Source organism: Phyllostomus discolor, chromosome X, assembly GCF_004126475.2.
Source record: "Phyllostomus discolor isolate MPI-MPIP mPhyDis1 chromosome X, mPhyDis1.pri.v3, whole genome shotgun sequence".
Taxonomy (NCBI): Eukaryota; Metazoa; Chordata; class Mammalia; order Chiroptera; family Phyllostomidae; genus Phyllostomus; species Phyllostomus discolor.
Genome location: NC_050198.1, coordinates 88939723 through 88961864, shown reverse-complemented (window position 1 = coordinate 88961864; position 22142 = coordinate 88939723). Strand labels below are relative to the sequence as shown.

Below are 22142 nucleotides of genomic sequence, written 5' to 3'. Positions count from 1 at the left end.
AAATTCTTACTTGATTTTTAATCAGTCTGGGCCATTCTCTCAGCCTTTAAGGAGGTATACAAAGATGTCATGTTCATTTAGATCTGACTTCCCCATGGTCCCTGCCTCTACTAGTGGTTCTGCTGACTCAAAGGTGCCACTGAGTAGCTGCTTATATGTAAAAGTTTTAAGCATTGGTATATGCATATAAAAAGCATTGTGGGAGATTACAGACTTGATTTACTACTGGTACTACCCTTTTTAAAAATACAAGCTGTAAAGGGTTAGAATTGTTTAAGGTTAGCCAGGTCTTTTTAAAATTCATAAAGAGAAGCAAAAGTTCTGATCTAATTTTTAAACTGCTTACTATGAAAAAAATTAAAGATACAAAAGTAGAGCAAGTAGAACACCCATATAAATAAGCATTGCTCAGATTCAGCAATTATTGCTACACGGCCAATCTTGTTTCATTTATACTCTTATCCATTCCCATTCCCATTTGTATCTCTAAAAGACAATTACTTTTAGAAATACATAGACAAAATACTATTATTCCACCTAAAAATTAACAATAATTCCTTAATATCAATTATCCAGTCAGTATTCAAATTTCTTCATCCCTCTGCTAATTTGTTTTCTGCTTGTTTTGTTCAGATAAAGTTGATCAGCATTTGACAGCATCCAAGACTAAGTTTTTAAAAATCAAAATCACAGTTTGATTGGCTAATCTGGTTTCTTATTGTAGGATGATTTTGGAGTTAATCTGAACTGTTAATGGCTTGGAAAACACCAAAAGTCAAGATCGTGTGGTTTTCTGGTTAAATTCAGCTGATATCTGGGTAGGCAAAGCCAAATAGTCTATGCTCTATTCTCTTTCCCATTTTGAAGCTGGAGACCTATAATATTTTAAAAGCTGTGAATATTAATATCTAATAAAATGACTAACTGCCAGGGGTAACTAATGATAATGCCACCTTAAGAATAAGTTATCTGCATGACTATGTATATTCTTTTTTAAGCCATAGGTAATCATAGAGTAGGAGTCTACAGAATATTTGAAGCTCATTTAATATGAAAAATTCTAAGTGAATTAACTAGGGTTTTCATGCATAAAAACAGTATAACAAATATTAAAAAACTATGTTCTATGAGTCAGAAAATTTTAGTAAAAAATTTACCAATCAAAACTTGTCCCAGCTAATAATTAAAATCATTAATTCCTATAACTATAATAGATAGTCTCTAGTAATTCTTGGTAATGTCCTGACTTAAGTAAGAGTCCTGAATTTCTATTTTTTTATTGTTGTTCAAGTACAGTTGTCTCCATTTCCCGACCACCACTCCCCCCCCACCCCAGCCATCCCCACTTCCCACCCTTGATCCTACCCACCACGGGTTTTGTCCATGTGTCCTTTATACATGTTCTTGAAAACCCCTCCCCCTTTTCTCCACTTTTTCCCCTTCCACATTCCCTCTGGCTACTGTCAGTTCGTTCTTAATTTCACCTATAAGTGCTACCTAATCAACAGAAGAAACAAGCAAGCAAAATATAACCAGAGACAGTGAATTTTTATTTTTTGGTCTCGTTGCAGCATTGTCTCATCTCTCATTGTACCTTACTCCTTCCTCCTCTCTCACTCTTTTTCTTTCCTTCTGTTCAGCAAGTCAGGGCCATATGCTCAGTCAGCCCATGGCTTCCTTACATTTCAATTCTCCAGAAGGCACTGTGAAGTCAATTTCAAGTATGGCCTTTCCTCTCAGGGCATCCCCACTCTGTTTCCATAGAATCCACCTTCCTTATACTCATCTCCAAAATTCATGCCTTGCTCCTGGATATGGGACTCAAATGAATTATATTTATCTCATTTTTTTTAGTACAACTCTTTGTAAAAACCATAAGTTTAAAAAAATGCTAAGAGGTCAGATTTCAAACATTTCTCACATACACAGAGGTAGGCAAAAGTATGTGTATAGTTGTGAGTATGGGAAACAGAGTTTATTCTGTTTCCCATGAATAATAACATACTATTATTCATTTATTATTTGTATTTTTCCATATGAACAACTGTAAACCTACTTTTGCCTACCCCTGTATTTTCTACATAAGCATGGAGCTGAAAGGATGCTTAGAGATTCCCCCTCTTTTACCCTCCTGTGAGGAGGGGAAGCTGTGAAGAGTTGAAGAAATGCTCATTAAGCAAGAAGAGCATTTTTGGCTAGGATTAGGGAGGTGAGCTGACTGTGGTATGGTGCCAGGGATCACAGATCTTTAAGCAGTGACAAAGAAGTGACACACCAGAGGTGAGATGTTTATGGTGGCGTCAAGCGGGGACTTATTAAGTTTTCAATTTTATCAGTTTCCAAAATCCTACCATCCCTGCCTCACTATGTGCAGTCAGTCCTTAAGAATCAGAAGCAGCAAAGGAAGGAAAACAGAAATAGGAAAATAGCTCTGTGGGTACTTCAGCCAAATACCTCCTTAATTGTAAGCCACATACAACCCTCAATTATTTCTATGCTGCTGTGACCTTAGAAAATAAGGGTTAAACATGATTAATTAGTTTTGTAATTATTTATACAATGCATAGAAAGGGCCATCTTTAAAATAAGCAGGAACTAATAATAACTTACATTGAAGAGCTTTCAAATACTTTTACTTGTTTAGAATTTTCCATTTATGTGCCCTAATCAAAACAGCAAATTGAAAAGTCTAGTAAAGTAGATGAAGAAATAAATTACCATAAATCTGTCATATATATTTTACTTTGATTGAAAGAACAGCAATGACAATGAGTGAAACTGTCAAAACTAAACCTTTCTCTGCTTTCTCGGCTGATCTTTTGAGGCTACTATAGGAAACAATAAAGACATACTGTAAAGTCACTTAAAAGAGTAAAGTGATGGGAGTAAGCTATTTCAGGACCCATATGCCAATTGCTAGACCAGTGGATTGTCAGCAAACCAGGCTGGACTACTATACCACTCTAATTCATGCCACTTTCATCTGTTATTACTGTTACCATGTACTAAACTATAAAAGTCTAAAACAGAGATTTATGGTGCTCTAGAGCTTTAAACCACTTTTACATGGTAGCCAGTCCCCCAAAGAACACCTCCATTGTTCATTAACTACATGCCAGATACTGGAATACTGGGACAAATTTTTCTTTTGTGACCATGACATCCCATGATCCCATGCATATATATAGTCTGTCCAGGAAGAGTCGAGCCATTGTTAATATAATGGGAATGGTTTGCACAACATTGATGTGACCTGGCAGCCAAGGAGAGTGGACTGGAATGTGCATATGTGAACAATGATGGCTTCACTGTACTAGTCAGTGGGGGCGGTAGATGCCATTGAGTGAGCATGTGTACTGTGTGGCCAAAACATTCAAAATGACCCAGCGAGTACAGCAACAAATCTGCATCAAATTTTGCATTAAGCTTGAACATTCCTCTATGGAAACTATTTGAATGAATCAGAAGCCTGCAGTTACGGGTAAATGGTGATTGGCAGCTTCATCACCACAATGCACCTGCTCATGCATCACATCTCTTGCAGAGTTGTTTGGTGAAACATCAAATCACCCAGGTGACTCAGCTCCCCTACAGCCCAGGTTTGGCACCCTGTGACTTCTGGCTTTTCCCCAAACTAAAATCACCTTTGAAAGAGGTGAGATTTCAGACTGTCAATGAGATCCAGGAGAATAGAATGGGGCAGCTGATGGTGATTGACAGAACTGTGTGAGGTCTCAAGATGCCTACTTGGAAAGGGACTGAGGTATCATTGTCCTATGTACAATGTTTCTATTTTTCACCTGGACAGGATATAGCATGTATGTGTGTACACGCACACACACACGTACGCACACACATACATATAGACATGCATGTGTATATGCACACAGGTGTACATGCATCATATACATAAATGCAGATCTGTATATGTATAGGCATATACACATGAAACTGATGTATACACATATACATGTGTGTATGTTTATATACATGCATATACATATGTATATCAGTGTTTTTGTTTTGTCTCTTTTTCTAAAGCTCACCTTTTGTTGTATACCTCTGTTGTACCACAGGTAATGTGTATCAAGTTTTATTCAAGCATATAAAGCCTGCCATACAGACATCTACACTGAAACACTTCTGTAAGGAGTAGTTAAATAAGAGGAAAACAAATCTAAGAGAAGCTGCAAGGAATATGTAGTTTAAGAGTAATGGAATACCTTGGTATTTATGGGTTGGATTGTGCCCCCTCCCAAATTTATACTGAAGTCCTAACTCCAATACCTCAGAATGTGACTATATTTGGAAATAGGGTCATTGCAGATGAAATTAGTTAAGATGCAGTCATACTATAGTAGAGTGAGCCCCTAATCCAGTCTTACTGGTATTGTTATAAAAAGGGGAAAGTTGGATCCAGACAAGCAACCAGAGGGAACACCATGTGAAGATTGGAGTTATGCTGCCACAAGCCAAGGAACTACCAGAAGCTAGAACGGTGTGGAAAAGATCCTTCCTTACAACCTTGAGAGGGGAAAGAATGTGGTCCTTGATCTCAGATTTCTAGCCTTCAATACTGCAAGATAAAATATTCCTCTTGTTTCCCTGGGCAGGTGGTTGAATCATTGTCCCATACACACAAAGGTTATGGGTTCAATTCCCTATCAAGGCATATGCTTAGGTGATGGGTTCAATCCCCACTCAGGATGTGTACAGGAGGCAACTGACCAATGTTTCTCTCTAACATTGATGTCTGTCTGTCTGTCTGTCTGTCTGTATCTGTCTCTTCCTTCTTCTCCCTCTAAAATCAATAAACATATCCTGGGGTGATAATTTAACCTATTTCTATTGTTTCAGCCACCTGGTACTTTGTTATGACAGTCCCAGGAAACTAATATACTTGGTGAAGTTTGCTACTGACTTAATAATAGTTAACATCAGAAAACAGAAAAATAAGAGGGAAGTACTAGAGAGGAAGTGTCCTTTCACACCCCAACCCTTGCACCAACTCCTCCCCACTGGAAAAAGTGACTAATCTGATTGTACAGAGTATAACATGCATTAGGTTACATGTCACTAGTGGGTAAGGTCACTGTCTTCAAGAGGGATTTGTGTTTGTCATGCTCTCTGTACACCCTCTGACCAGGTAGGTTATGTGAGGTACACCTGGGGTTCTCGTTCATTTTGCTGGTTGGGTAAGTGGACTGGAGTCTATTCAAACTCTCATTCATTCTCTCTCTCTGTCTCTCCCCACCCCCATCCTCTTCTTACACACAGGAACATGCAAATTGGTTACAAAATTACAATTCACATGGAGAGTTGGAGGCCCTTTTCTCCAAGTTGAAAGTCTAAGCTGTATCCATTCTACCTCTTAGCAGCACCTAGTGTTTGCTTACCAAGTCTCTGCCAGCCATAATGAATAATTCAGTCCTTTGTAATCAGTACTTTGGTTTTGATTTGGTTGTTGAAGAGGAATGAGTGGTGTGGAAAACCTGAAACAAATCCTACCCAAAAGGCACAAGCGCTGCTCAACAGCCCTTAAACTTCTTCTTTTGATGAAATCTTCCAGAAAAGTTATTTTTTGAAATTGTGACATTTGTTATACATTCAGGGTGCTCCAAACACTCTACTACATAATGCACATAGAATGCACATTAATCAGACTCTTCCCCCAAATAGCTTCTATTCTTTTTTTGGTATGCATATGTCAAAAACATTCATAGTTTATCTGAAGTACAAAATTAGTTGGGTCTCCTGTGTTTTATCTGGCAAACTTAACTCAGAGAGGACAAACAGAGAATACATATGATCAGATTGGAGAGTAGGTTTGCTCACTATGACACAACTTGTTGAGGTTTAACCTGGCATGTTCATAGCTCTCTGAGGGACAGAACTTCATATAATGATTACACTCCCCTAACCCTGGCTGAACCAAAAGTATACAACTGACCTCCTAGGAACCCATAAATTTGTTGGCTATCCGATTTGTTTCCTTGAGAATTTTCAATAAGAGACATAGATATTCTAGTGAGAGAGCTATGTGGATGCTTGAATTAAATAACATGTAGAGTCCAGCCAGGAAGGCATGTTTGTTACAAAGTAGAAAATGATAGTCAAAAGAAAGAGGAGACAGGTAATGTAGGAGAGCCATTACATGGCCATTGGGAGAAAGAGAAAGCAATTTGTTAATTTTAGCTTCAATCATTCTGTGGCCTGACTGTACTTCATAGACCAGATGCTTGTAATAGTGTCTGTTGTATTCTTTTTTTAAAAAAAGTTTATTGATATGAAAGAGAGAAGCATCAAATGCTTGCCTGCCATACACGCCTCAACTGGGGATTGAACCTGCAACCTAGCTGCGTGTCCTGACTGGAAATTGAACCTGTAACAATTTTTGGTGTACAAGAAGATGCTCCAAACAACTAAGCCACACCAGCCAGGGTTGTTGTAGTCATATAATAAATTTCCCTTTCTTAAGATAGATTGACTGAGTTTCTACTTTTTGACACCACTGATCCTTGGTAAGATATGGGATGGTGTTTTAAGGTTAGAATAAGAATGACAAATGGCTTTCATCTCAGGTAACTACTCTTGATCTATTCACATAACTGTGTAGAGGGCTGGATTTCAAAAGATTATGGTATTACTTTCAAATTCATGACAAAGAATGCCAAAACTGACTAGCACTGTCTGCTATGAATGAGAGAGTGGGTATTGGCAACATATGTGCCATATATTTGCCATCCCTGCAGTTGAGGAAGAAATTAAAATAAGCATGTGTCTTCCTCTAAAAGGTGCCAAAGGTCATTGTAGAACTACATTGTGGAAATATGAGGTACCCAGAAAAAATCAAAATATATATAATTTTATCAACTGTAATAACAGCAGTTTACTGAACTTTTGCCTGTTCCTATCCGTTTTGTATTTATGCAATCCTTAATTTCTCTCTGTGGAAGGTCACCAATAGAATGAATATGAATCAATTATTTTCCTGGCAGGCTTCATTTGGATTATGTTGATATTTAAACAGTTCAAAAAACTGTCAAGGCTATAAATAAATTCTCTGTACATTCTCAATCATGAATATTGTTTATGATCTGAGCCAAGAACAAAAGCCGATTAGGGAAATTACCATAGATTCCTGAGGCAACTGTGGTTTTAACCAGAGAAGATACTGACTTTTCCTACTACATAATAATAATTAATACCAATTAATATTAATATGTCTCTTTACAGACTGCTAAAAAGTAAAGTAGTCTCAGATTTCTTTTTTTTTTAATTTTCCAAGTCTTTTTTTTTTAAGATTTTATTTATTTATTTTTAGGGAGGGAAGGAAGGGGGGGAGAGAGAGAGAGAGAGAGAGAGAGAGAGAGGGAGAGAGAGAGACATAAACATCAATGTGCAGTTGCTGGGGGTTATGGCCTGCAACCCAGGAATGTACCCTGGCTGGGAATCGAACCTGGGACACTTTGGTTCCCAGCCCACGCTCAATCCACTGAGCTACGCCAGCCAGGGCTAGATTTCTTTATTAAATACAAATCGCTAATACCAGGGACTCTGTACATATTACGCATATACACACCATCCAGGAAGCATTGTTCCTAAACTGGAGTGAATCAGGGGAACTATCAAGGGTCCTGTGCTTTAGGGAACACCAAATATCTGGTAGACTGTGAAATAACTGAGGGTGGCAGCCCAAAGGAGATAAAGAAGGAAATGATCTAGTGAATGCTTAAAAAGAAAGAAAACTGTTGTCTGTCCAATATACACACAATTGGCCTATAAACTCTACTCCACAGTTTCTGTAACTTTTGCATTCATTTAACACAAGTTCATTTGTATAACGGTATTGGGATGGGGAAGGGAGTGGGTCTGCTGGAGATTCATAGTGATTCGATCTTGCTAAAACATCTGGAAACCTGCAGGCCATTGGAAACATGCCTGCCCCATAGTAAAGTAAAACAGCCATTAATGATAGGAGATGGACCAGTAGTTACAGAATGAGGACTACCAGAGAAACAGTGTAATTATTAAGTATGACTTACTGCTGAGGAGGAGGTGAGACATTGCCAATCATAGTCTCAGTAGTGTTCGGCAGGGTAGGATCTGATTAACTTGTGGTGAAGAATGACAAGAACATGTTGTTCTGAAGTCCGTGTTCTATCTTGTTGCCTAGGTGATACTGGACAACCTATAAGTAGGCCTATACAAAAGGGAGGAAGCAGTTTTAGCCTGAATGTATATACAAAAGGGAGGAAGCAGTTTTACTCTGAATGAAGTGTACAGTGTAAGTACTTAATTTATTTGATGGGTTTAGTCTCTTTTTTTATTGTTAGGCATTCTCTTTTCAACCAAGGATTGACCAGGAATATTTTCATAAACCACAGGAATGGTAGTATGATGTAGGGAGGGTGGAGTAAGGGGGAGGTATTGAATATTTAAAAGTAGGATGACTGGAGCAGAGAGTAAACTTGACCCTCCCAATAACTGTAAAGCAGAAGTTGGCAGTTAGAAGCTGATTTGAGAGGCAGTAGGTAAGTGAACCCTCTCTACCCAACCAAAAAGTTTACTTATTAATACTTAAATCCCATTACCATGAACTCATTACTTTGGTTCAGCATTGCTCAGTCCCCGTGGTTTTTTACAAATATCTAAACACTTTAAAAGTTCCCTAATTCTTAGATTGAAATTTATCAGATCTCATTCATCTATTCATAAAGGGGGATTACAGAAGAGCCCTGGGCTCTGAGGCAGGGGGCTAGGAAAAGGCAGTGTTAAAAATAGGGGCATGGGAGTTTGAGAATGTCTAGTAGAAACCTGCTGGGATGTCCACCTTGCTCACCTCAATTGATTGCCAGCTTTGCTAGGAATTCTCCTTTTGAGAAGAATCTTCTGGTTTGCTGACAGTTTCCGGTGGAGACTGAATGCCTGGCCAAGTGAGGATAAAGACACAGATTTCCCAACACAAACGGTGTTAACTAATCTGCCTGGCCATAAAGTCTGGGGTGCCCAGAAGTATTTCGTCACCTCATAGAAGTTGTATATGTGGGATGGAGCCTGAGCAGGTTCTGAAGGTGTAAGTTTGTTTAATAAGCAGGTGGCCCAGATTCCCGTGGCACCTCCTCCTGTCATACTGCTGCCCCTCCATCAATTCATACCCGTGGTCTCATAGTAAGTTACCTGTGACCAAATGTCTTAAGATAAAAAAGAAATACATGAGCCCAGTTTGCACATAACTTTGTATAGTTAAGCTGGCACCATCTGAGAGGGAATGACTCCAACACTACAACCCCACCGCAGGGTACTCCAAAAATACACTGGGGAGGGGAAATCTTCCCAATGGACATAACTTTGAGTAGCACATCTGGTTGGCTAGGGACTCAGAAAAAGTTTCTAACAACAATCTAAACATTGCTACTTGGAAACCTGAAATTTTACCTGTTTAAAAATGATATAAAAATTCAGAAGTAATAAATTATCCGGTCTTCTCATTTTCCCTCGGGGAAAATAAGGCCCAGAGAATGTATGGCTTGGTCCAAGGGGAACTCTAGATTTCAGCCAGAGCTGATTATCTGGACCTCAGTTTTGGGCTCTTCCCATAACAGCATATAGATAAACATTTATTCCGTTGTCAACATTTCTTGAGTTTCAACAGTGTGTCAGCCTCTTCTCTGGGAAATAGGGATAAATATAAATAAGGCATGGTCTCTGTCCTCAAGAAGCTCTTGTGCTTGTTTTGTTTTGTGCATGTTTGTGTATTCTAGTTATATCCTGTGACAAGAAATAAGTGAAACCAAAATGGAAAATTCTTTTTCAAGTAGAGCAGACTCAATACTTGCTGAAGAATGTCAAATGGAATAAAAAACTGTTAGAAAGTGAGGTGCTGAGAACTATATGACTCAAAAATAAATCAGACACCAACAGAGATATTAATTAATTGAAGATTGGATTTGATAGTTAAGGGGAGTTTGCCTCACTATTACTGCTGGGAAGAGAGCCATTTTTAATGGATTTTGATGGCATCCTGCCTGAGTCTTAGTATCTAAATGTTGGCCTGGGTGAGATAAAATTTGAATTAATTGATCAGAAAGACTGGAGGATGGTGCAACCTACCATTATTTTAAACAGTAGAAAGTGGTTGAAATAAGGCTGTTGAATATCCCTCAAATTCATTAATTTTTAGACCTAAACTTCAAATTCAATTGTTTGTTTCCTTACAAAACTCCACCCCCTTCCCCAGTTGACCTTCCTTAAAAAAAAAAAAAAATCTAAGCTCTGTTCAAAAGACTGAGACTGCTCACTCCTGGGCATCTTTTCTCTAACACCGTTTGATTTCCTCCCTCCCCTCTCAGCCTTCTTTCCTCTTAGAGGAAAACGGTTCCCTCCTCCCTTCTCAAACCTCAGCCTCATTTTCTCCAGTCCATCCCCTCTGACTTCATTTCACACCCGGCTTTCTCAATTGTTTCTCTTTCTAAAATCTTTAGCTTCCCCTTTCTACAGAATCCTTCCCTCTCTGCTTTTAAACATGCATAGGTCTCCTTTGGTTTAGAAAACAAAGTTGCTTCAATCTGATGGCCCTCCTAGCTATTGTGCTTTTTTCCTTTTTCCACCATCAAGCTTTGCACATGAACAGTTTATACCTATAAACTCCTGCAGTCTGGCTTCCAGCCCACCTACCATTGAAACTGTACTCTTAAAGCTCATGCAGGATTTCTGAAGCATTAAATGAAAATAGCTTTTCTAAAGTTTTGATTTCCCTTGACCAAGAATAGGTTTTGGAGGTTAGAGCATTTTATACCAAGCTCTAATACCACATTTTCCATGCATACCAAACACTTTTATTTGAGCATTCTATTACTTCAACATAGTTAAAACCAAACTCATAATTTTCTCCACTGATACTCCCCCTGAATGATTTTCCTATGCATGACTGAAGGTAAGCTCTGTGAGAGCAGGGATCATATCTCTCAAGTACATTACCATAGCTGTCATACTGCTTGGATACAGTCAGTATCCAAAAAACCATTTGTTGAAACGAATAAATGAATAAACATCATTCTCCTAGTTCACCAACCTTAATTCCTTGGACTCATTTTGAATTTACTTCTCTCCTTTGTCCCATAAATTAAATCAGTGATCAAATCTTGGCAATTCTGCCTTCAAATGTAGTGGTTAAGTGCATGGATTTCAAGTCAGGCAGACCTGTTTGACTCTGCTTTGTTATTTTCTAGCTATGACTTTTGGCAAGTTCCCTAACCTTTCAGTTTCTTTATTTATAACATGAGGATAATAGTGGAAGCTTATGACGTTAGTGAGAATGAGATAATGCATGTAAATGCTTAGCACAGTGGCTGGCACATAGCATGGGTTCAATAACTGATAGCTATTCAAATTATCTCTCTCTGCTCCCCAGTGTGAACTCATATTCCCCTAGCGAGGTCCACTTGGTACTTCCTGTATTTGCTGTTTCAATTGGCTATAATGCTTTCCTCCTTCCTGCCCATTCAAAATGCTATTTACTTACGTGTTATATGTCAGTAAAGCTGGGAAAATACTTATTATTTTCATTTTTGTATATTTTGCACCTAATACAACATTTACATAAGCCATAAAAAGAGTATTAACAGTTATACATGTTCAGTAATCATAAACAGTTGGACTATATAAAAAAAACCCAAGAACAATTATTACGGTTAATATTAGCAGACAGGTAAAGACAATTAAGCAAAAATGGTTCCTGAGTTCAGCATCAATCCATAGGGACACAGGCCTTGTCAATGTCTTGGGATAGCTGTCTATCTCTGATGTTAACAGCTTCTCATCCTAGAGGAGTCTTTGATGTCCCTTTTTAAAGAGGATTTTATTTATTTATTTTAGACAAAGGGGAGGGAGGGAGAAAGAGAGGGAGAGAAAAACATGGACTGGTTGCCTCTTGCTTGTCCCCAACTTGGGTCCAGGCCTGCAACCCAGGCACGTGACCTGACTGGGAATCGAACCAGTGACCTTTTGGTTTGCAGATTGACATTCAATCCAGAGCCACACCAGCCAGGGCTGATGTCTCTTGTAGGTAGAGGCAAGGGTCGGTGTTCATTTATGGTTAGGTGGCAGATGAAGTTCCTTCCAAAGAGATTGGAGAGTGTCTTTATTTGATGTCCTCTCCAACTTCACCCAATTTGAAGCAGAGAAACAGTGGGGCATAATGGGCCTATGATGGTACCTAGCATAGGATGGTCCTGGTTGGGCTTCTTCAGACTCTTGCCGGCAATGCCAAGTAAATGTTGATATAAGAAATATCCAAATTTGCCCTTCCCGGTGTGGTTCAGTGGACTGAGTGCCAGTTTGTGAGCCAAAAGGTCACTGGTTGGATTCCCCATTGAGGCACATGCCTGGGTTGCAGGCCAGGTCCCCAGTTGGGGGTGTGTGAGAGGCAACTGATCGATGTATCTCTTGCACATGATGTTTCTCTCCCTCTCTTTTCCCTCCCTTCCCCTCTCTCTAAAAAATAAATCAAATATTTTTAAAAAGTCCAAATTTGGCCCTGGCTGGTGTGGCTCAGTGGATTGAGTGCTGGCCTGCAAACCAAAGGGTTGTCAGTTCGATTCCCAGTCAGGGCACATGCCTGGGTTGCAGGCTAGGTCCCCAGTAGGGGGCCTGCAAGAGGCAACCACACATTGATGTTTCTTTCCTCTTTCTCTCTCCTTTCCTCTTTGTCTAGAAATAAATAAATAAAATCTTTAAAAAAATAAGAAGTCCAAATTTGTACAGAATTTTTATGAGTTTATTTGAATCAAACTGATGACACTGCCAGGAAGCAAGATCTCAAATGTTCTCTATTAACTTTTATTTTTTGAAAGTAATGCATATCCATAGTTAAAAAGTTAGATTAATAAGACTTATAAATAAAAAGAGTAGAATCCTACATCTCTCCCAACTTCTGATCTGTAGTATGAGAGCAACCACTTTTAATAATTTTAGGTGTTTCTTCTAGTATTTACTTCCGCATTTCTATATAACATATTTATACTGATGTTTCTTGATCTTTTGATTTTTGGATAGCATTTATTGCTGTCTTTTTATGGAAAATAAAGATTCAGACTGCTTATAACATGAAACTTTCTGGCTTGTTTTCCCTTTGTCCTACAAAAGAGTTAGCATTTGGTATATCAGTAAGGCAGTGTTTTCATTGTTATGGCTATGACTACTGTCTTTTACTTTGGAGCCAAGTAGCATTTCATCACGACTCATTTAGTGTCTTGAGCAACTTCTATTTTTTTCCTGGAGTTAAAAACTGCCTTGGCTTTTTGTTAGTTTGTTGGCTGCCTTTTCTATGTATCATTCACTAATTCTTCATTAATTGTCTCATACAATTGTAAAACCTTTCTGAATACTATTCTCCATGTGGTCAGACATAACAGGTAATCTATCAGTTAATTAAAATTTTTTTCTTTAGATAAAGCCCTCCTATGTTCCTCCATCCTTCTACTTTCTTTGGGTCTGGTTGCTCTCTAGGTATGACGCACAACTATTTATCTTGAATTTTCTTTTATTATCATCTAGGCAATTCCCTTCACTTCTCTTTTATGTTCATACCCCATTTCCTGGGTCACATACCTTTCTTGGTTTAGTCTCTAATATGATGGAATGCATATTCCAGTGGCTTCTTGAGAAGGGAGGTTTATATTTTGTATCATTTACTCATCCTCAATATGGACCTATTGCTCCGGTAGGCAGGTCCACTTACCGTTTACTGGAACACTTGTATCTCCACATCGTCACCATTTCTCTCGGTTAGAATGCTCTCCAACTTCCTGCTTGGAGGTCCAAATGCTATTTGCATTTTGAACAAACTTTTATGTTTATGAAAATAATATATGCACATAGTTTAAAGGTTAGTTATAAGACTTGCAAAGAGGAAAAAAAAGTCCCTTATCCCACTCTTTTCCATTCTCAATTTGTGTTCCTAGGGGCAAGTACTTTCCATTATTTTAGCTGATTCTTCTTGTATTTACCTCTTTATTTCTAAATAATCTAACTATACTGATATATTTTAAGTTAAAGCCTTCTTACTATGGATGTTAAAGAGTTTGTCTTCCTATGCCATACCTTTCTAACCTCTTTTCTGTCTATCCTCCCCATATAGCCTGGGAGGAGGAAACATTCTGAATTAGAAATAATTTTCTCACAATCCCGAAGGCCTAACTATATCTTAGTGACTTCACTGTGGTTCCTAGTGATTGCCTCTTCCCTTCTACTGTAATAAGATACCTTATCCTTTCAATAGTCAGTTCTAGAAATGTGTATCCCTTTAGTATCATGATTACTAGAATACACCAACTTCCCCTTTTTGAAAAGCAAAACAACACTAGATCATCTACAATGTCCTTGGAATTCTGCTGTTCTCCAAGATTAGTAACTTCATTTGTCAGTACCCCCCATGTCATTAATATCAGCTATTTGGAGCACCATAACAGGTAGCCTTGATCTCATTTGACAAAGTGTAATTTAAGCTAAGATCTGAAAGATGAATAGCAAAGGCCGTGTGAAAGCATTCCAGCAGAGACGGTGGCATGTGCAAAAGCTGTCAAGGGAGATGGATCTTTGGAAACTCAAGGGAAGAAAGGTGTCGAGTGGGGTGGAGCTTGGTGAGCGAGGGGGAGAGTGGGCCCACTGAGGCTAGAGAGGAAGGCAGGGGTCAGAGAGTTCAGGGTCATGTAAATGATGGTAAAGCAAGATTTGGGACTTATCCTAACAGTCGTGAGAAGCTACTGAAAAGTCATAAACGGGATGATTTGATCTGATTTGTCCTCCAAAAATTTCTGTGGTTGCAGTGTAAAAACTGAATTGGAGAGGGCCCACAGTTAGGAAGATATGAGTAAAATTGGTGTAAAATAAACATAAGGTCAGTCTTGGAAGGGAGAAAAAATTTTCAAATGGGCAAAAGGTACTCTTATGAGGTATGTTTGAAAGCTCAGCAGAGACACCTGAATTTCTTCAACTTGCTGATGGCACTGATTTAGATGCTGATAAAACAGCTTCATTTTTTTCTTTTCTTTTTTTAGTATTAGATGGAGGAAGGGACTACTTCTTACCATTCCCTTCTTGCTGAATCCCTGAATTGCTGACCAACTGGCTGCCTGCAGAAGCAGTGCGCTCCCCTCCTTCACAAGCGTGGACTGCATCCTGTGCCTGAGATTTTGTTCTGCTCATTTGCCATGGTGAGATTTCTGAGGGGTTGAGGTAAAAGGTGGGAAAGAACAAGGGGATCGATAGAGAAAAAGGGCTTATGAGAGGCTTGCACAGAAATGGGGCAGCAGAATTAAAATATCAAGGAAGACCACTTTCCCTTCCCTTTATCCTACAGTAAGCATTATATCTAGCCAAGATGTGAAACGGACAGAAGTCTGCTTCCTCACAATTCCTGCCGGCAGGAGATCGGGGCTTCTGCTGCAGTCAGCTGCTGCGCCACAAGAGTTGGTGTTATATATACCGAGGCTTCTGACAGTTTAGGCTGGAAGTTAGTTTTTGCAGTTCTGTTTATGGAGTTGGCCAAATAAAAATGCAGGCTGAAGGTCTGCTTTTCATAGTCATTGACAACAGCTTTCTACAACACCTGGGTTTTCTTTAGAAACTGTGAAGAGGCACAGAAAAGAACAAGAATAATTCCTTCTTGTCTTAAAAAATAACTCAAAGGAAAGTAACTCTAAAACATGTTTGTGAGAGCAACTCTAATTTCAGGTTGAGTTTAAATATGGAAAAAAATTACCTTGCATAAATTTCATGTTTTGCTGAGCATATATTGCTTTGTGTGCAATTGCATTTTTATACTCAAGCAAATTAGTCTAAACCCATGAATATAGATGTTGTGATGAAATAAATTAGGAGGACATAGAGATAGTGGAACTATAACAACAAATGAAAATATGGCAAACATAACTGCTATATCTTGGGGCTACATGGCTTGCTTTTAAGCTGGGCAACCTGACAATGGCATGTGAGATGATACACAATGGTGTGTGAGAGAACACTGCAAAACAATGTCCAGTTCTCTAATTTTTAAAGTTCATCTGTTTGAATCCATAGCAAAGTACATTTTTCCATTTGTTGAAAAAATTGTACATGAAAATGCAGTCATTATTATTAAATTCATTTCCTATTATGTATTTTACTGATAAGGATGCATTTTATTGATAAGGATTCTAATCTAATGCCTACTGCAAACAACAACTTCTTCCACCCCCAAATTTCAGTACCTAGAATGGGGCCTTTTACATAGTAGATGTTCAACAAATAATTAGTGAGTTAAATGATATTAGTTGTTGTATTCAATAAAAGTAAAGCCAGAAAATAAACTCTATTTGAAAATAGACCTTTAAGATAGTAGATAGCAAAACCTTAGATCCATTTTGCAATAAAATAAAATATCCTAATATCTCATTAATATACACTTAACATAAACCTCAAAAATCATTAGATATACCCTCAAGTGTGAGCAAACTCATGGAACCATAATAGGGAAAGTAGATTCGTATGGTTTTACTTCTTGTCAATAAGGGCAGTTTCAGAACATACCTTACGTCTCTTCCATTTGCATTTCTTTGAGGATGGGCTCCTCACTCAAAGAATCAAGTTCAAACTTCGTAGCGTATTTTTGAACATTGTTTTTGGGGTTTAGTTTATGCCTGCCGCCCCCGCTCACACATCCTGGGCGTCTGTCAGGGCACCGTGTTCTTTTTCTTGGCTCTTTCTGTACTTTCTCACGGACCTGTCCCTCCACCCTGGGCTTGGCTCAACTAGGCTCTTTTTGTTAGCTCCTGTATAATCTCCCCACACTTCAAGGTCCAGTTTAAGCTTCAGCGATTTGTGAAAAGCTTCCCAGACCCCCTTTCAGATGCAATATTGCCCCCCCGCCCTTTTCGAACCTCTACTCCAGCAGGGAGTAGACTCCCTGACTAGATTGCGACCAGCCTATTGAGGAGGTCTTTCAGGTAGTCACTGAGTTCAGCCCCTACCACATTGCACAGTACAAAGAAATAGCCCAGTAATGGTTTGTTGAAGTGAGTATGAACCCCTGAGAGGAAAAGAAGAGCCTGTAAACAACGTTAAAGGTCCTTCACCACCTGAGGGGAAGCCCATTGCGTGGCTGGATCCTGTCCTCAGCTCTAGACCGGCACGAGAATGTGATGCGGCAGAAGGCTCTGGTAAGTGAACTTAGTTCTTCTTTACTTTTATAGAGGGATTCGAAAGTTCTTTAACGGCCACGGGGCAAGCTATAAACAAGTGGGGGTTGGGATGCCCAGTCTCGGAGCAATTCTAGACTCAGCTTTCATATGTCATTTTTAGTTTCGCAAATTACAGTTCTAAACTAGGAGCCGAGGGCATAGAGGATTTCACAATTTTCGCGCCCTAGGGGCAGCTATCAGCCTTCTGGGCTTCGCCTCATTTATCCCTCTCACATATCCCATCACGGGCAATCTACCGAGCTCTCCTGGCCTCCACATCCAGCCGGTGCAGAGAACCACGGTTGGGCCAGGAGGTTTCAGCCGCTTCCTCCGCCAACCCTCTGGGCAAACCCTGCACGGGCGATTGGGGGAGCTCCCGGCCCGCAGTACTAGGCGGAACAGAGGTAGGGTTGTACTACAATTCCCAGGCTGCTCCGCAAGAATTGCGGAGGGCGGGGAGGGAGGTGAGGGGGGCGGGGCTTGAGGTGGAGGGGCAGGGAAATCCCGCCCCGCTGCGCAGTGGCGACACAAAGCTTGACTTAACTAGCTCCGAGAAAGTGGAAGTAAGATGGCTTAGGTGGGCGACAGGACGAGAGAAAGAACTAAGGAGGGAACAGCCGCGTAGGTGGGAGCGGAGCTAGGCGAGGGTAGTGGGGTGGCCCGCGCCTTTCCAGATGAGAACGGGGCGGCTTTCATAACTAGTTCCCCTGCCCTGCTTGCTGTGGGGTCTCTACAGTGCCGTGCTCCTCCCTGCTCTGAGACCTGCTGCCTCGTGGGCTCGGGGCGGGCTGCTGGGCGGCACTGTGCAGTCACGGACCTAGGAGGGGCGAGGAGGGGCTGCGAGTGAAGCGGCGCTGCGGCGGAGTTAGGGCCGGGGCAGGGGAGGCTGTGACTCGAGATTGAGCCAGTGGAGTAGTGCCGGACTGAGGCAAGGTGAGGCGCTAGGTGCCTGGGAGAGTCCCCGCCCCATCCCCCTAGCCCGAGGTGGGGCGGAAGCACGCGGGCTGGCCTACGGGGAGGGCGGGAGGTGGCACTGCTCGGGGTAAGAGTGCTGACTGCAGGGGGCCGAGTCCGGCGCCAGCGGAGAGATAGGGGCGTCCCCTCACCGCAGGAGGAGTCTAGGGCTCCTCCGCCTTCCCTCCCTCGCGCTTCGGGTGCGCCTTCTCCGCGGGTTGCTGCGGGAGCGCAGGGGCGGCGGGGAGCCAGATAAGGGGGAGCTACAGGGCCACAGACCCCAGGACTGGCCGGCGCGGGCCGCGAGTGAGGCGGGGCGGGGGCGTGTGGGGTGGGCTGGGGCGCGCGCGCCGGGGGGGCGGGGGGAGCGCGCAGAGCCAAAGAGGGCGGCGGCAGCGGGCGGGTGGCGGGTTAGCCTTCCTCCCGTGCGCTTGGCGCCACCGGCCCACGCTGCAGTGTGTTCTGTGGACGGCACCTTCCCAGACAGCCCGGCAGAGCGCAGCTCGGCGCCCCCAGCCTTGGACGCGATGTTCCGCCGGAGCTTTAATAGCTTTGTAAGTACACGCGCTGCGGCTCCACGCGGGCCGGTTCGCTGTCTCATCAACCCCTCCGTTAGGTCCCTCAGAACAGTTTTCTGAGAAGATTAAGTGCATCTGTGGGAGACACTATCACCCCTTTTTAATTCTCACTGAAATACGCTGCCCTGGTGACCAGGGTGTGGAGTCAGGTAGGGCTCTTAGAGTCCCTGATCCCCACCCCCCACCCCCTCGAAAGGTTTAAGCAGAGCTTCCCTGGATGGTTACAAACTCCGCCTGAGACCAGGGTGGGGGGCGTCGCCTAGGGCCAGATAGCGAGGAACAGACCCAGAGGCCCCTCGGTTTGCCAATTAGTTGAAGATGGCGTTTTATTATCGGGGAGGTGGCTTTCTTTTGTTTCCTCTGCTGCGAGCACATGGAGGTAAACGTAAACCTGTCTCTGTGCCCCCCCCCCCCGCCCCCAAAACCCTGGGGACTGAGGGGGCTGGAGGCCAGGGCAGGACTCAGCCTTGCCCGGGGCTCGGCCAGACGGGCGGTGGGTGGTTGACGGTAGGAGGCTGGGCAAACTTTGGAGACCCAGACTAAAAAGCTCACCTTAGGGGTTGATAAAAGCTAGGGCGATTGTCAGGGTGGGCTGGGTGGATGTGGAGACTCCAGGAGGCGGCACAGCCGCTGCTGAGCGTCGCGTCTGAAGCCTTGCCGCCGAACACCCCAGACGTTGAACCCTTGGGACAAGGCAGGCTGCTGCTGGACTCTTCCGCCCATGTTTACCCGCTTCCAAGCCCGCAGAATAGGGAGTTGGGCATAGGGAAAAGCGATTTCTGCCTACTGCCTTTTGAGTAATTTGTTTTACTCCTACAGGGTACGTTAAGAATGGAGCAAAACAGGGACCATGACTTCTATGCTGCTATTTGTAGCAACTTCCTTAATTGCAAGATGAGGTGGCGGGAATAGGATTTTATTTCTGCCAATGATGTGAAAGAAGGGGTTTATCTTTAAGTTTAGATTTTTCTGTCTACAGGAAAAATGGTTGAGTGCTGTGCACTCCTCAACAACCCCCTCACAATATAGGTTTGAAAACTTGTCGATTTGGCTCTTTTAATGCATTTATTCTTTTTTAAAAAAAGATTTTATTTATTTATTTTTAGAGAGGGAAGGGAAGGAGAAAGAGAGAGAGAGAGAAACATCAATGTGCGGTTACTGGGGGCCATGGCCTGCAACCTAGGCATATGCCTTAACTGGGAATCGAACTTGCGACACTTTGTTTCGCAGCCCGCACTCAATCCACTGAGCTACGCCAGCCAGGTCATTTATTCTTGATCAAAGCATTGCTGACATTTTTTATCATCGGTTGAGTTTGCTCTGATTTTTTCTGCATTTGAAACTTTCACAAATGTACCCTGGCTGAAAGAAAGGATTGTACATCCCCTTTTAGGATACTGTTATCACAGGAGTGCTGCATTAATGTTTTTCTAAATGTTTACCTCACCCATAAACATACCTTACCACATTGAAGCAGATTATGTGTGGCACAGAACACTATAGGTTGTACATACCAAGGGTCTTGATCCATAGGAATTGGCTTGTATAGGATGCTTTGCTATACAGCAAGTGACTAAAATTGGCTTCTCACATTTACCCTGAAAAATTAAAAGAATATTCTACTTCATAGTTCTGTTTCCTATAGATTCTTGGCATCTTGGATTATAGTTTGGGGGTGACAAAAGGAGAGGTGACAAAAAGCTAATTGAAACATTTGGGAAAAAGGGCAATCTCTTCATGTTTTACTCATAGTGGAAAACAACTGGCCTCTGGTTTGTAATAAATTCATTACCTTAAAATTAAGATGTTGACATCCTTATTTTTTTATAGTATGAACATTTGAAATCAAACAACCCAAGTATTGGTCTAAAACCCCCTTTTGCTTTAATTTTGCTAAGAGTGACCTGCATTGTATCAGAGTGGTAATTAAGCAGTGTTGGCCCAGAAAGCCAGGGCACGCAGTAGAATTTTCAGCGGTCCTTGAGGTGCCAACGTGCAGGTTTGAGGCTAGTACTTTGCATCCTCACCCAGAGTCTTTCTGCAGAGAATTACTTAAGCTCACACTGAAATGAGCTTTGACCTCATTGTTTCAGCTGGAATACCCGACTGCTCACATTTTCCTACGTAACCATGACTCTGGTAAGACTTGGAATTCCTACCAGTGTCGTAAACTGGCAGGTTCTCAGGAGTTGTAGCTCAGGCCTAGGGCAAGGAATTAGTCTGCAAATGATCTGATTGAATGTGAAACGTGCTATTGAATACTCGAATAACTTCAGAATTTTGCGGGGGGGGGGGCCAGATTTTATCTCCTTGAGATCAGAAAGCCACGTGTCTTGACCCTTTGCCTGGTAGAGATTATTTGAGGGACACTTCCATTGAAATTACTGTAAGGCTACCGTTAAAGATTTAAGTTGGACTGAGATTTGCACAGCAGTGTAGTCCAAGTTGTATGCTGTTTTGTGATTGCTTTTATATTTCAGAGATGGGGCTATGATTTCTTACCAAAATTAAGGGTTGTTTTTTTTTTTAAATATAACTGATGTCTGAAATTGACTTTGAATGTGAAATAAATTATAGTGGTGTTGTTTGTAGTTGTTGGCCACTGAAAACTAGATACTACATGATAGGACAGGGCTTTATATTTTAAGCCTGAAATGGGAAGTAACTATCTCTTGGGAGCAGCAGCATCTATGGCTTAGTAGTGTTTGCTGAATCATTTTTAAAGGGCCATTTATTTCCCCAGGATCTCAAATTTCAAGCTAAAAGCCAGACTTTCCATCCTTGAACCATGCATGGCCCAGTTTATCTGTAACCAGCTCTCCCCTTTGCCCCTCGTGTTCATTGATAAAGATGCTGTGGCTTGAAGCCTTGATTAGCCACATTTTGGCACTATCCCATGGTTGAGCTGGTTCCTCCAACCCCTGCTGAGATCCCTGCAGCTTTTCGGAGATTAAAAAAAAAGGTCACTAGTGCTCAAATTGGTATCTTCAAAACAGCTCACAGTTAAGGAAGCTCTCCTGAATGGTTTGGTTGCCACTGAGGTGTGGATATGGTTTTATGTCTGCGAGATCAGAGGCAAGTGTGGCATCATTTGTTCTAATGTTTGAAGACAAATCTTTAACATGTTTCTTTTTGGTTTATTATTTGAATGTTCTTGGATCATGAGTGATCAGAGCGGTATTTGAATAAAAAAAGATAGGTAAAAAATAAAGAGTGATTCATTGTATTTTTTAAAGACACAGCCTTGCCATCTTTGCATTAATAATTTTCTTTCCGATGAGTTATGACTTCCATTTTGACAGTTTTGAGGGAGAAATTGGTGGATTTGGTGTAGGATTTTAAAACTTAGGCAAGTAAGGGGTGTCTTAGACAATTTAAGAGTTTGATGCTA

General features: G+C 41.4%; 1 protein-coding gene across 9 annotated transcripts in view; it reads left to right on the top strand.

Moving 5' to 3' along the window:
- Positions 1 to 17113: 17113 nt before the first annotated feature.
- The window catches only part of ATP11C (ATPase phospholipid transporting 11C), a 183902-nt gene continuing 178873 nt past the window's right edge, over positions 17114 to 22142 (top strand). For 7 of the 9 annotated variants that reach the window (XM_036016256.1, XM_036016255.1, XM_036016252.1 and 4 more), the window contains exon 1: positions 18540 to 18727. In XM_036016256.1, coding sequence (XP_035872149.1) covers positions 18701 to 18727 — 27 coding nt within the window. In that variant the 5' untranslated portion in view covers positions 18540 to 18700. Of the gene's footprint in view, positions 17199 to 17747; positions 17867 to 18539; positions 18728 to 22142 lie in introns of those variants that run through there. The other 2 variants (XM_036016253.1, XM_036016260.1) reach the window with 2 other exon arrangements.